At 36.3% G+C, this 14,945-nt stretch overlaps 1 protein-coding gene across 1 annotated transcript; it reads right to left on the reverse strand.

Annotated features, from left to right (window-relative positions):
* Positions 1 to 12,170: 12,170 nt before the first annotated feature.
* On the reverse strand, positions 12,171 to 14,363 carry LOC139876994 (proliferating cell nuclear antigen-like). Its single transcript, XM_071864396.1, has 4 exons — positions 14,043 to 14,363; positions 13,290 to 13,442; positions 13,089 to 13,186; positions 12,171 to 12,594 (listed from the first exon to the last, which is right to left on the reverse strand). Exons 1-4 carry the CDS (start codon positions 14,359 to 14,361, stop codon positions 12,373 to 12,375), a joined length of 792 nt encoding a protein of 263 aa, XP_071720497.1. The 5' UTR covers positions 14,362 to 14,363; the 3' UTR covers positions 12,171 to 12,372.
* Between the last annotated feature and the right edge of the window lie 582 nt (positions 14,364 to 14,945).

Here is a 14,945-nt window from a genome sequence, read left to right on the forward strand (position 1 = left end):
ATATATATATATATCCATATATATGTCATCATATAGTTTTTACAAGTTTTAACGTTCGTGAATCACCGGTCAACTTGGGTGGTCAATTGTCTATATGAAACATATTTCAATTAATCAAGTCTTAACAAGTTTGATTGCTTAACATGTTGGAAACATTTAATCATGTAAATATCAATCTCAATTAATATATATAAACATGAAAAATTTCGGGTCACTACAGTAATGTTGTGTTTGGTGTCGAAAACTTTAAAATTGATCTCATCCCGATGACTTTGGGTGATTTTGATATCGTTGTTGGTATGGATTAGCTCGCTCATAATAGAGCTGATATTGAATGCCATGATAAGTTTATTCGGGTAAAGACCCCAAGTGGGGGAGAGTTAATTATTCACGGTGATAAACGAAGAAGACTTGTGCCGATATGCACTTTTGCACGGGCACGGTGTTTCCTTGTTAGTGGTGGCATGGCTTTTCTTGCCCATGTTGTTGATACTCGAGATGAGCCACTATCCATTCGTGAAATTTCGGAGGTGAATGAATTTGAAGACATTTTTTCGGATGAGTTACCGGGTGTTCCGGCACAAAGACAAGTTGAATTTCGCATTGAGTTGGTTCCGGGGGCTACCCCCATTGCTAAAACTCCTTATCGTTTAGCACCAACAGAAATGCAAGAGTTGTTAAACCAAACCCAAGAGTTGTTTGAAAAGGGTTTCATTCGACCGAGTGCTTCGCCATGGGGTGCTCCGGTTTTATTCGTGAAGAAAAATGATGGTAGTATGCGGATGTGCATCGATTATCGGGAGTTGAACAAAGTGACGATCAAGAATCGTTATCCATTGCCTAGGATTGACGATTTGTTCGACCAACTCCAAGGTGCAACGTATTTCTCTAAAATCGACCTACGGTCCGGCTATCACCAAATGTGGGTCCGTGAGGAAGATATTGAGAAAATGGCTTTTCGAACGCGTTATGGGCATTTTGAGTTTGTAGTTATGCCTTTTGGTCTTACGAATGCACCGGCGGCATTCATGGACCTTATGAACCGAGTGTGCCAACCTATGTTGAACAAGTCGGTAATTGTGTTCATTGACGACATACTTGTCTATTCGAAAAGTATGAAGGAACATGAACATCATTTGAGGGGTGTGTTAAAGACGTTGCGGAAGGAGAAGTTGTATGCTAAATTCTCCAAATGTGAATTTTGGCTAAGGAAAGTTCAATTCCTTGGCCATATCATGAACGAAAATGGTATTCAAGTAGACCCGGGAAAGATTGAGACGGTAAAGAGTTGGGGACGACCGACTACGCCTACGAAAATCCGAAATTTTCTCGGATTGGCCGGTTAGTATCGTCGGTTTATCCAAGACTTTTTCAAGATTGCTTCTCCATTGACGAAGTTAACGAGAAAGAATGCGAGATTTAATTGGGAGAACGATCAAGAAATTGATTTTCAATTGTTAAAAGAGAAGTTGTGTCAAGCTCCGGTGCTAGTTTTGCCAGAAGGGGTGGAAGACATGACGGTCTATTGTGATGCTTCTTTAAATGGGCTCGGTTGTGTTCTAATGCAAAGGGGTAAAGTCATCGCTTATGCCTCTCGACAATTAAAGGAACATGAAACGAGATATCCGACTCATGATCTTGAGTTGGCGGCGGTTGTGCATGCGTTGAAAATTTGGCGCCATTACTTGTATGGTGTCAAGTGTACGATTTATTCAGATCACAAGAGTTTGAAACATCTTTTCGATCAAAGAGATTTGAATTATCGTCAACGTAGATGGATGGATGTGGTAAAAGATTATGATTGTGAAATACTTTATCATCCGGGCAAGGAGAATGTTGTCGCGGATGCATTAAGTCGAAAGAGTCACCACCCGGCGTTACGATTGGGATTGTTACGTATGATTGTTACTAACGATTTTCTTGAAAAACTTGGTGTGATTCAAAATGAAGCTTACGTTCACAACAAGCATGCGGAACGAATTATGGGGCAATCGGAATTCATTACTATAGGTTCGCGTGGTTTGTTATCTTATTAAGGAAGAGTGTGGGTGCCTAAGATGGGGGATTATTGACGAGTGAGACTTGATGAAGCACATAAGTCAAAGTATTCCATTCATCCGGGCGCAACGAAAATGTATCTTGATTTGAGGAAAGAGTATTGGTGGCCGGGCATGAAACGTGATGTTGTTAAGTATGTTGAACAATGCGTCACGTGTTTGCAAGTGAAAGCCGAACACCAAAAGCCGTATGGTAAGTTACAACCATTAGAAATCCCGAAATGAAAATGGGAGCACATTACCATGGATTTCATTACAAAGTTACCAAAGACGGCGAGAACCCAATTTGACTCGATTTGGGTAATAGTTGATCGATTGACGAAGAGTGCCTTATTTCTTCCCATTCGGGAAGCGATATCGTCAGAGACCTTGGCTAAATTGTTTATCAAGGAAGTAGTCGCTCGACATGGGGTTCCTATATCTATTATTTAGGATCGAGATACCCGATTCACATCTCGGTTTTGAGAAAAGTTTCATGAAGATATGGGCACACAATTGAAATTGAGCACGGCGTATCATCCTCAAACGGACGGTCAAACCGAACGTACGAATCAAACTTTGGAGGATATGTTACGGGCTTGTATTATTGATTTCGGTGGTAGTTGGGATGAGCACTTACCTTTGGTGGAATTCTCATACAATAATAGTTATCATACTAGCATCGGGATGCCACCTTACGAGATGCTTTATGGGCGGAGGTTCCGAACTCCGATTTGTTGGGGTGAAGTTGGTCAAAAAGAAATCGGGAGTACTGATTTGGTCTTAGAAACGAATAGCAAGATTGATATGATTCGGGATCATTTGAAAAAGGCGCAAGATAGACAAAAGTCGTATGCCGACAAGCGTAGACGAATGATCGAATTTCAAGAAGGTGGCATGGTGATGCTTAAGGTTTCTCCATGGAAAGGTATTATTCGGTTTCAAAAACGGGAAAAGTTAGCTCCTCGGTTTATTGGACCTTTTAAAATTTTAGCTCGTGTTGGTGAAGTCGCGTATCGTTTGGAATTACCCGAAGAGCTTGCGGGGATCCATAATACATTTCATGTTTCCCATCTCCGTAAGTGTCTTGCGGATGATTCATCATGGGTGCCATTAGACGAGATTGAGCTAAACAATAAGTTAGAGTATATTGAGGAGCCGATTGCTATACTCGATGAGAAGGTCAAACGTTTGAGGAATAAAGAGGTAAGAACTTATAAAGTTCAATGACGTTGTAGTATGGGTTCCGAGTTTACTTGGGAGCCCAAAGAGTTTGTGTTAGTTTATCTTCCCTCTTGTCATGCGGCTTGGATCGCGAGGACGCGCTCCGATTCAAGTGGGGGAGAGTTGTAAGACCATAATAATAATTGTACAGCAGTGTAATTATGGTACATGAAGTGTGGGTGACTTTGTATATTAAAACAGAGGTCAGAGGGTGATCTGGGCTGGGTACGCTCAGCGCACACATAGGGGTGCGCGTGGCGCACTCGTCACTGTAGCCGGGTTCTGCTTGTTTTAATTAGATATTTTGATGGGCTTTTTGGTAATTTCACTTGTGGACGAGTTGGAGGCCAGTAGGTCAGATCTTGGGGTGTCATTCACTCCATTTCCAACAACCTCATCCTATCCACTTCAATTTTAGAGAGAGAGAGAGAGAGTGTGAGACATTCTTGTGTGAGGAAGCTCAAGCAAAGGAAGAAGGAGCTAGTTTTGAGTCTTAGCTCGAGTTATAAAGTTGTTCATCTGTGATGACCCGAAAATTTCTGACCAAATTTAAACTTAATCTTTGTATGATTAACATTTCTGACACGATAAGCAAAGTCTGTAAAACTGAATCTCAAAATTTTTGAACTACTTTTATATATTTAAATACCCTTCGGTTGTTTTCAATGATTCGCGAACAATTATATGTAGATATATACATATATATAATTTCAAGTTATTTAGTAAACGATAGCGAGACGATGATTTATAGAAGTAAATGACCAAAACACTCAAATGTATAAGTTATACCTCGAGTGGTATAGTTTATGGATGATTTAAGACTATATTTTAACAAAGGTACGTGTCACGAAACGTAAAATGCAAGTTTTCTCAGCGTACGAAAGGACATTTGAAAACCCGGAACCGGGACATAAGTCGAGTGATGACGTACGACTTATCAGAACAAAAATTACAAATAAACTATGCACGTGAATTTAATATAATATATAATTAATTATTTAAATTATATATTATATATTAATATTAAATTATGTCGACAAGAGTTAAGACAAAATCATATGTGAGCTGGAATCTGAGGCCATGCGATCGCATGGCCACAAGCCTAGAAATCCATGCGATCGCATGGAGGCAAAAATCTGGCCAAGTCTATAAAAGGCCACGAGTTCTGCCCGAATCTTTACACTTTCATCATTATTTCTTTCTTTCTCTCTGATATATATATTTATATTATTATTATTATTATTATTATTATTATTATTATTATTATTATTATTATTATTATTATTATTATTATTAATATTATTATTATTAATCTTATTATTAGTATTATTAGTATTATACATAAAATACTACGACGAGGTTATGTTCAAACGATTTCAAAAATGGTTTTCGAGCGGGATAAAGCTAAGGAAATTATGGGTTATTGCCAAGGAGGTTATGGGTAATGTTCGGGGGTATATTTTTGAATCAAACCTAGTGTTTATCATCTTCGTTGCTTCTACATACTTTCCTGCAATATTGAATCACAATATTAATACGTTGAGGACTACAGTTATTTGATATTCTGAGTTTCGATCACATTTTGGTGAACGACTTTATATGCTGCTAAGGTGAGTTTCATAAGATCCCTTTTACTCTCTACATTTTTGGGCTGAGAATACATGCAAATGCTTTATTAACCGATATACAATATTTATATGCGTGAGTTATAGTCTCCCTTTTTAAATGCTTTAAATATTTTTGGGCTGAGAATACATGCAATTTATTTTAAACGCAATATGACACAAGTACATACTAAATTCTACACTGAGTTAAACCGAAAATCCCTTAGCTTTGGTAACTAGTAGCTGCCAGTACATAGGATATGGACTGGTGGGCGCGAATAATTGTATATGGATCCATAGGGCTTGACATCCCCGTCCGAGCTAGAGCGCTAGCCTTTTAACGGACGTATGTTATTTGAGTTTAGGACACGTTGGTTTGCGTGTATTAAAACGAATGGGGTATTTATCATTATAACGTTAAAGTTTAGTTACCAGGGTGCTCTGTTATGTAGAATCTATTGATAAACGTTTCTGGATGAAACAACTGAAATCTTGTGATCCACTTTTATATAATCTATTGATAAACATTTATGGATGAAACAACTGAAATCTTGTGATCCACCTTTATGTACAGATTATGCAAAACATTAAAACTATGAACTCACCAACCTTTGTGTTGACACTTGTTAGCATGTTTATTCTCAGGTTCCCTAGAAGTCTTCCGCTGTTTGCTTAGATGTTAGACAAGCTATGTGCATGGAGTCTTACATGACATATTTTTCAAGGAAACGTTGCATTCACCAAATCATCACCATGTATCTTATTTTGACTGCATTGTCAACGGAAATACTGTTGTAAACTATTATTTATGGTGATTGTCTATATGTAGAAATCATCATATGTCGAAAACCTTTGATTTAAATATTCATTTATGGTGTGCCTTTTCAAAAGAATGCAATGTTTACAAAACGTATCATATAGAGGTCAAATACCTCGCAATGAAATCAATGAATGACGTGTTCGTCCATATGGATTTAGAGCGATCGTCACATCATCTCTTCTCTAGCTACGTCTTGGTTGTAGTGGTATGTTCTAACTTTAATTTCCTTACTTTGATTTTGTGTAAGGGTTGGGGTTTGGATAGTGATGAACATAAAACCCATATTTAATGATTTTTGGGTGTTCTTGGGTAAGAGGGGGTCATGAAGACTCATTGGTGACTAACCTAGTGTTTCAAAATGTTAATTGATGTTTATGAGTTCTAATTGGTTAGTCAATCACTAGCACACCTAGTTATTTAGTAAATGGGTGTTAGATGGGTTAGTAGATAACCCGAAATGGGTGTGTTGACTTTAAATTAGTCAAAGGGCTAATGATTGACCTAAATGGAAAATATGGGTATGAAATACCCTAATTGTGTAATGGTTAGTGTTGTTGGACCTTAATCACTAGCTTTTAAGTGATTAATGATGGTCTTGACCCTTAAAGGGCGGTTTTGGTGAAAATGGGGCATTTAATGCATTTAAGTCATTAAATGCACATAAGTGAAATTGTTGGTATTTAGTCCAACTAGTTATGTGGGTTGATTGAAGTACTTATTTATATTAGGTACTTTGCTTTGAAGCTTGCGGAAGTATAAAACCGTCACCAAATTGTTAAAGGTGAGTGGAATGATTATATGCATATGTATGTAATGTATTTATTTGTATGCTATGGTATGAACCAAAGAGCCGGTAGTGCCATAGTATGTGCGAGCGTGCTATGATGTGAACCAAAGAGCCGGTAGCGTCATAGTACGTGTGTTATAGTGTGAACCAAAGAGCCGGTAGCGCTATAGCACAATTTGTTAGGGTGTGAACCAAAGAGCCGGTAGCACCTTAGCGTTATTAGAGTGTGAACCAAAGAGCCGGTAGCACTCTAGCGTGAGTATGACTCGAGTTGTGATGTGAACCAAAGAGCCGGTAGCATCATGACAAATGCGTATGGTGTGAACCAAAGAGCCGGTAGCACCATGACGCGAGAATGGTTAACCATAGTTGTGTATTGTTTTGTAGCATATTATATTATGTCGATTATATGTTTTTGATTACGCTAGTAGCGGTTTGTTGGAGATTATTAGCTTTGTACTTGAGATGGTATGCTAATTGTATTGCTAGCGTGTATGCGGTATATGTGTAAGTGATTGCAAGTAGGTATATTATATATATATATATATATATATATATATATATATATATATATATATATATATATATATATATATATATATGGGTATAATTATTGCATTCACTAAGCTTTGCTTACCCTCTCGTTGTTTATCTTTTTATAGGCTCCGGCGTTGACCAGGGTAAGGGCATTCGGTTGGATTAGAGATCCCGCTTGTTGTTTAGGGGACGCTTTTGGGATGTGATAGCTTTTGGAGTTTGACCGAGACTTGGGTAGTTTAACCCCAAACACCATGCTCATAGTGTCGTTTGGAAATTAAACTAGTGTGGTCGAAACTCGAACTTTTGTATGAAACTCGTAAAACGGCCGATGTGGGCCCCGTTTTGTAAAACTCATTTTATGTTTGAATCGTATGAGTTTTTCATATTAGAACATGTTGTGAAAAGCGTTTCATCTAATTATGTCGGGAAGTGTGAGATCTTTATTTGAAAATTTGCAAATTCGGACAGAACTGAATTGGGGCCTGTGCGCGCCGCGCACCCTATGGTGGTGCGCGTGGCGCACTCCACTGTTATAAAAAAAATTGTTTCGTGTAATCGGTTGGTTATTGGTTTGGGTCGTTACATTTCAGCAGATGAACGCTTCCAAAATAAAGCTCTTGGTACTCCATCCTTGTCAGTTTTGGTTGCAAAACTCTTAATGGTACGACGGTATGCCTCGAGGATCCAAATCTTAAATGCCCACATAAAACCAGCCAAAGTGTACGCTTTTCCACTCCCACTCTCTAATTGGCTTTCTCGAACCTCAAAACCTTCACTAACCGCTGAGTAAGTAGCATCCCAAATACGAGACCCCCATGGGTACGCGTTCACCTTATTGAAATCTTCAAACAACCATAGAAACTGTTTATTAACTACATGTATCCCCTGCTTTCCCATAAACGCTCTCTCTACGATCAAAATTATAGCTAGTCGAACGATATCATCGTCACTAACCTTTACATCACCTTGTTTTTTGATAAGGATGTGTTGTATATCATTAACCAAAATGTTGCTGGCATCGGCACGCTTTGGAAAACAACGCCGTCTAATGGGTGCGGTCTTAGATTCAAAATTGCGAGGGATGTAATATGCCATGTCCGTCCGGCTACCAAACAAAAATCCGGTGATTAAACAAAATTCACGCCGATCAAATCTAATCATAAAATTAGGAGAAAAAGTAAACCATATATCTTGTTGCTCTTCCGGGTACTTACTAGCATCTAATTTTGCTGAACGCTCACATTTTCGTTGGAGCATGGCATGTACTAGTCCAGGATCATTACCCGTGTATGAAAGATCTAACCAGGGACCAAAGCATGTACTTCTAAATAATTTTTCTTGTTGTTCAGTCAACATTTTCTTGACCTGAGGTATCACGGTCAACATATTCTTCATGGTCAATTTACCTTCCACATAGCCCTATAAAAGTCAGAAGAACATCAGAAGAAAATCACATAGACGCAAGACGCAAGACAAAGCTTGCGTGCCAATAACGACAGACGCAAGGACGCAAGGTAGACCTTGCGTAACCTAGGTTCGAGACGCAAGGACGAAAAAGAAAAAAAAAACCATGCGTGCACATGCAAGGTTAACCTTATGTCATACGCAAAGACGCAAATATAACCTTGCGTACATTGTGAGGCATACGCAAAGACGCAAGGATAACCTTGCGTCTATATATCAACCGAATTTTACAACTTAAATCTAGCAAAAAGTCTTGGGTATCGTACGCAATCTCAATAATATACAAACAAAAACACAAAATACAAACACATTTCGTTGACACATTTTAGCGAACAGTTGGCGTGCAAAAACTTTGTTTTAGCACATAGATCTAAGAAATCTAACGTAGATCGAATAATATAACATAGATCTAAGAAATCTAACCTGTTCTTGAGACATAGTGAACGATGATGGTGATTCGATGATGGTGGTGGCGTAGAAGCTCACTTGTACTCGGGAAGATCGAAGATGGAAGGATGAAGATGATCTAGTAAGGATGAAGATGTGAGGAGGATGATGTGAGGATGATGATGAAGATTTTGCGAGTGATTTGCGAGTGTTTGCGAGAATGTAAGGAAGCTTGATGACGATCTTGCGAGTGACGAGCGAAAGGGCACCAGAGAGCAGCTTGCGTATGCGTGTGGTTGTGAGGTGAACAGTGAACGCAAAGTGATCATTTAACTAGTTCTTTTAAGGAAACACGCAAGGTCGCAAGGTCGCAAAGACGCATAGTCGCAAGGACGCAAATCATCTCGCGCCTTGCGAGGGCAAATTGTCAACTTTTTTTTAAGGGCTATCAGTCAACATGCTTCAAAAAATTGACATTTTAGTGATAATCTCATTGAGAATTGGTTAAAAGTTGATGGTTGAGTCAAAACATGGCCTAAGTTGTCATGGATCAGGGTGATGGAGTCGGTTGACTTAAGGAGCAACTACAAGTTTATTTCTATTTGATTTGTTTCTATCATATGTTATTTGTTTCCCAATTTTTTAAAATTATTAGTTACATTTGTCAACAAATAAACAGGGGACATGTGAATTTTCGTAACTAAGTTGAGGTTTGATTAAATCAACACAAAGTTAGGCCTCAACCTTTTATGTTTCACGCAAGAATTTGTCTTACTTTATTTTGGCATAAGTTCATATTTATTCAACACGATATTTATATTTATATTTATATTTATATACTATCTAATAGACAAAAATGACGAATAGTAATTATGGACGTTTTCGTCCTTTCACTTTTTTTCCACCTTTCTTTTTTTCAAAAAAGCCTCCACACTTTGTTCAAATATTAAAATCAACCCCTCAACTGGGGGTAAAGTGTCAAATACTCATTTTCATAAAAAAATCTTAAATAAACTCCACCCAAATATTCAACGGGCCATATCTTCTCGCTCGCAACGAATTAAATTTTTCCAACGTCATCGTTAAACTCGAAATAATTTTAGGAACACAATGTCACAAACTATACGCAAAACAGACGCTTTTTTAAAAAAGGCTAAATATTTGAGTTACTTTTCATACACGTTGATTTTGCGTTAAATTTTTAAAAGTCGACAATTTCATAGCAAAACGCGGAGATGCACATATATTGTTAATTTAAAATAACATTTAAATATTTCACGAATTATACCTTTTAGTTCGACTCGAGTTGCGCTTCAACGACATTATCGTTAGCCACGAAATAATTTTACAAACTACACGCAATAAAATACATTGAAAACCAAACCCCCGGCGCGAAGCGAGGGTTCGAAAACTAGTTATTCAACAATTGTGTGTCTTGTTTGGCCAACGATCATTTTTCTCCATTATATGGTTTCAAAGCTATTCGTTATGGCTGAACGAGCGGGTCATGTACATTTGTTTGGAACTTGCAGAATCGCCGATAGAGGAAGTGAGAGTCGAGTGGCTAAAACTTGCAAAATTATTGAGAGAAGCATCAAGATCAATTAACGCAATGCCGAAATCGAATGAATCTGTAGACGCATTGGTGAATTTAGGGATGACACCCTCGAACAACGAACACGGATCATTATACCCGCAACCCGCCACCATAATGTTTATCTATCTATTGAAAGAGTTGTTTTGTAGAGTAGATTTACCTTAAAAATAATTGTGGATTTACTTTAAAAAATATACCATATATTAATGTGCAACTATGTCGTTCTATTAATTGAGTCAATATCAAACGTCGATTTATTCGTGACTTAACTTCCATTTAGAGCTTAAATTGAACTTCGAACAAGCTTAAAACCCATGAAATTTGATTCTACTATGTCGATGGCGTATCTTATTTTTTTCCAACCTACCTTTTGGCCAGAGATTCATTCGAAAAAAATCTCTCTATCCATATAACATTGAAAGGGGGAACATTTCCTACTCTTAGGGTGTTTCACTCTATGAACGACTTCTCTTTATTTTAGGATAAATGAAGGATTGTCTACATCTTATCTCCTTAATACCTCACATATGTGAGATTGAGTTTTATTGTTGTTGTTAATTAATGTGTAATTAATTATATGTATGCGGATTAACGGATATAGTCGCGGATTTCGCAAATGGGTACCACGGGTTCGCGGGTCGGGTTTTACCCGCAACTAGTAGTATGTATCCATAACCCGTATGCGACATGTCAACGGGTATACATTTTTACCCGACCCACGCGTGTAAACTTTTTTTAATTTACCCGCCCATCACAGATACGGATACTCGCGTGTCACGAATTTTTTTCGCCCGTTGCCATCCTTAGCGGAATTAGAACTTAGCTTCAAGAAAAAGGATACTTATTCAGATTGGACTTATGAATCAGCAGAGAAAATTGAATCTGAATCTATCGTCTGAGACGTAGGTGAGGAGGAAGAGGAGCCTCCTTTCGACCAACCTCATTGGCATCCTTATGTCCCAAAGACCCAAACCATGGAACGTTTTTTTACAGTTGATCAAATTTTTAATATGAATGATACTCTTGAATCTTGTGGATGAAGACACCGAACATATTTATGCTACATATGGTGAGGAAGAAGAATATGAAGAAGAGACATATGCGGACGATGTGACTATCACTTTGACGTCTTTAGTGTCGCCAATCACTTGCATTAGTGAAGATGCGACAAATGATGGTCTTTTTCATGTGATAGAAAAAATTAACGGCGATGCATATACAATTGAACTTACGAGTTATTAGAATGTATTAGCCGCTTTTAACAATGTTGATTTGTCACCATATGTCTGGGATAGTAACGATGTTGTAGATTCGATGACGAGTCTTTTCAAAGGTGAGGATGATACATAATTAGTTGAAAACCCAAGTTCAATAACGTGTCCAAGTCCAACAACAAAGTGGACTAAATATTTGGTAGTGTTTGGGTGCAAAGCCTGCAAATGGGAATTGATTAAAAGTTGATGGCCAAGTAGACATGGCCAAAGCAAGAATTTGTCCTGCTTTATTTTAAGATAAAGTTTATATTTATCGAACAATTATGTGTCTTGTTTGCCAAACGATCTTTTTTCCTTTTTTTTACCATTAGAGTTATCAAAGTACAACATTTGATCGTAGTTTTATATAGTTTCGAGTTGGGCAAATAAAACATGAGTGGTGAGCATTGATAACAGTTAATAGAGTGTTACGATAATGAACTTGCTTACGAAGAGAACCTCAAATAAACATGAGTTGGGCAAAACATAAACAATAAAACCAAGAAAGTTTAAAAGAAAACAATAAACCTAGAGCATTGTTCAACTATGCTAACATAAACAAAACGAGAACTGAAGAATTAAAAAAAATGTTACATATGGAGTACTACAAATTCTTGATTTAAACATAATAATAGCCACTGAGCGTGACACTTCAGCTTATCAAGAATTGTTCTCTTCATCGTCTTCAATCTTAGGAGCCAAATAAAACCTTATGTAGCCCATTTCAGCTATTTTGTACTCAACGACAACAGGAAGCTCTGAAGATAAGCTGATTGTAACCGTACTCGACAGTGGAGAGGCCTTGGTAAAGGAATTCATATACCTCAATGCAAATGTTAATGACACAGGCTCCTTCATCTCAATAACAGTAGCTTCTTCTGGCTGCACATACAATAAATCATATACTCGTATAAATTAAAACCAAGACTCTTGGTCAAAACAGATCAAGACACAAAAAAAAAAAAAAATTGTCATCTTTATGCATTGGTAGCCTAAATTAACTTCAATGGCGTCTTTGAAAATAGGCAAAATTTTGAAGGGCACAAAATTTTTAATATATATATATATATATATATATATATATATATATATATTGATATATATATATATTGATATATATATATTGATATATATATATTGATATATATATATATATATATATTGATATATATATATTGAGAACTTTTTTCGTATTGGTAAATTTTAATATTATATTTTTTTCTTTATATAAAATTTTAACATGTAAAAGGGCTTATTTTTAATTTCGACTAGTGGCTTCGAATTGCTGAGACGGCCCTGATTAACTTTAACCATTATACATTGAATACAACCTAAACCAACCTGTTTATAATTAAATTGATCAAAAGTGCATGTACCTTGTCTACTGTTGTGTTCTGTCTACAAACAACATTTGCAGTTCCAATATCACCTCTTGTTGAGAATTTCACACCTTCCTTAGTCACAGAAATCACAACTACAGGTAACGAATTAACCCATTAAACTCTATTTCCAGTTCATTAATCAAATAAAAACAAATATACTAGAGCAGTTAAGAGCAATAAACAGTAAGAGTCTACCTGTGTCACCAATACTACTAAGATCTTTACAAATTCTTGCAAATTCAGCTGAAGGCATTCTAACAATAGCATGATACTCTGCTTCAGGTATGCCAAGATGCTCACTATCAATGTCCATTAGTTTCATCTCAAAATCAGCAATCTTATCTTGAGCTGCAGTATAAAGTATCACATCAAACCAATATTAGAAACCTTTATATGCTAAATATACTAACAATTATATTATATAAAGCTTCATTTAAGCCAAATACTAATATTTTAGTACTTAGAAGGCACAAATAATTAACAAAAATCTTCAAACTGAAAATATATTTTACTGTTGTTAAACTTTTAATCAACTAAATACTAGTATTACATCCGCAATACGTATCTACATAAAATGGACTACAATTTGAAATCAACCTAATAACTAAAGTTGAATATTAATTTCATTGGGATAATACAAATTCCTAGATCACTTGATTATAAGTATAACTAATTAAAAGCTTCAAAGAGTGAACTAATGTTACTTTGACTATATTAACACACACTTTCTAGAGCTAAAATTTAACCTTATCTAAACATGGACTACTGTAATATAAACTTCAAACATATAATATACTCTGTATATAATTAAATAGTCCTGTACAACTTTCAACCAATAAAAATAGGTATACACAAAAAAAAAAAACTTTTATTAAAAACAAAAAAAAAATTGGCACAACAGATCATACAAGTCATAATTTGATTAGAAATAGAGATGAGTATACTTACTAGGGCTTTCAAACATGAAAGTAATAGTATCGCTTCCGTCATCAGCTTTGAGAGTGATGATATCATCATTACCGGCGCATTTTAGCATCTTAGACATATTATTCAAGTTCATACCCATAGAAATGTTCCGATCACATCTGTAATGCTCAAATCCTTCAGATCTAAGAAGCAGAGACACTAACGCCACGTGGCTTGAATCCATCGCCTGAAGAGAGAATCCGGTAGCCGAACAGTCAAAATTGGCGTCGTTGACCAAATCCTTGATCGATTCCATCACCTTCTTTAGCAAACTGCCTTGAACTAACCTAAGTTCCAACATTTTGAAAATTAGGGTTAGGGTTTGGCAAAAAGGGGGAAATTAAAATATTTGGGAAGAAACTGCGGGTTTGGGTTTTTATTTATAGTATGGGGCGGGTAAAGACTTAAGCGGGAAGCTTAATTGTAATTGGCGGGATGAGAAAAAGAACTACAAAATGTAAAATAATTGTTCCCGCCATATTTTGTTGATAATTTAGGTCATGGGCTTTGGCCCATTGTTGTTCAGAGCCCATCTTTTAAAATATTAGTTGAGTTAATAATTAGTGTATCAAGCGTTAAATACTAATTTGAGAGTTATGAGAATGATTATTAGATGTAACTGTTATAATATATATATATATATATATATATATATATATATATATATATATAAATGAATAGTCAATTATTGATACACAAAAGTAATATTATTGTATTACCTAAACTTGTGATATTTTTGCTATAAATAGCCATGAATGCAAGCATTAAACTTGCACCATTTCTCACATTTACAAAGTGTTTCTTTCTTTCTCTCCATTATCATCTTTTTTCTTACACTTCATTATTAGTATTCTTAATCAAGAATCAAATCACTAAAGGTAGTTA

The sequence above is a fragment of the Rutidosis leptorrhynchoides genome, chromosome 11, assembly GCF_046630445.1.
Source record: "Rutidosis leptorrhynchoides isolate AG116_Rl617_1_P2 chromosome 11, CSIRO_AGI_Rlap_v1, whole genome shotgun sequence".
In the NCBI taxonomy this organism is placed as follows: Eukaryota; Viridiplantae; Streptophyta; class Magnoliopsida; order Asterales; family Asteraceae; genus Rutidosis; species Rutidosis leptorrhynchoides.

Bases quoted from the DNA above. Each gene is read 5' to 3' on its own strand.
- LOC139876994 (XM_071864396.1), bottom strand. From the start codon at position 14,361: ATGTTGGAACTTAGGTTAGTTCAAGGCAGTTTGCTAAAGAAGGTGATG. The intron at 13,443-14,042 runs GTAAGTATACTC...TTTATACTGCAG, and splicing joins TTTCATGTTTGAAAGCCCTA to CTCAAGATAAGATTGCTGAT. The intron at 13,187-13,289 runs GTAGACTCTTAC...CGTTACCTGTAG, and splicing joins TAGTAGTATTGGTGACACAG to TTGTGATTTCTGTGACTAAG.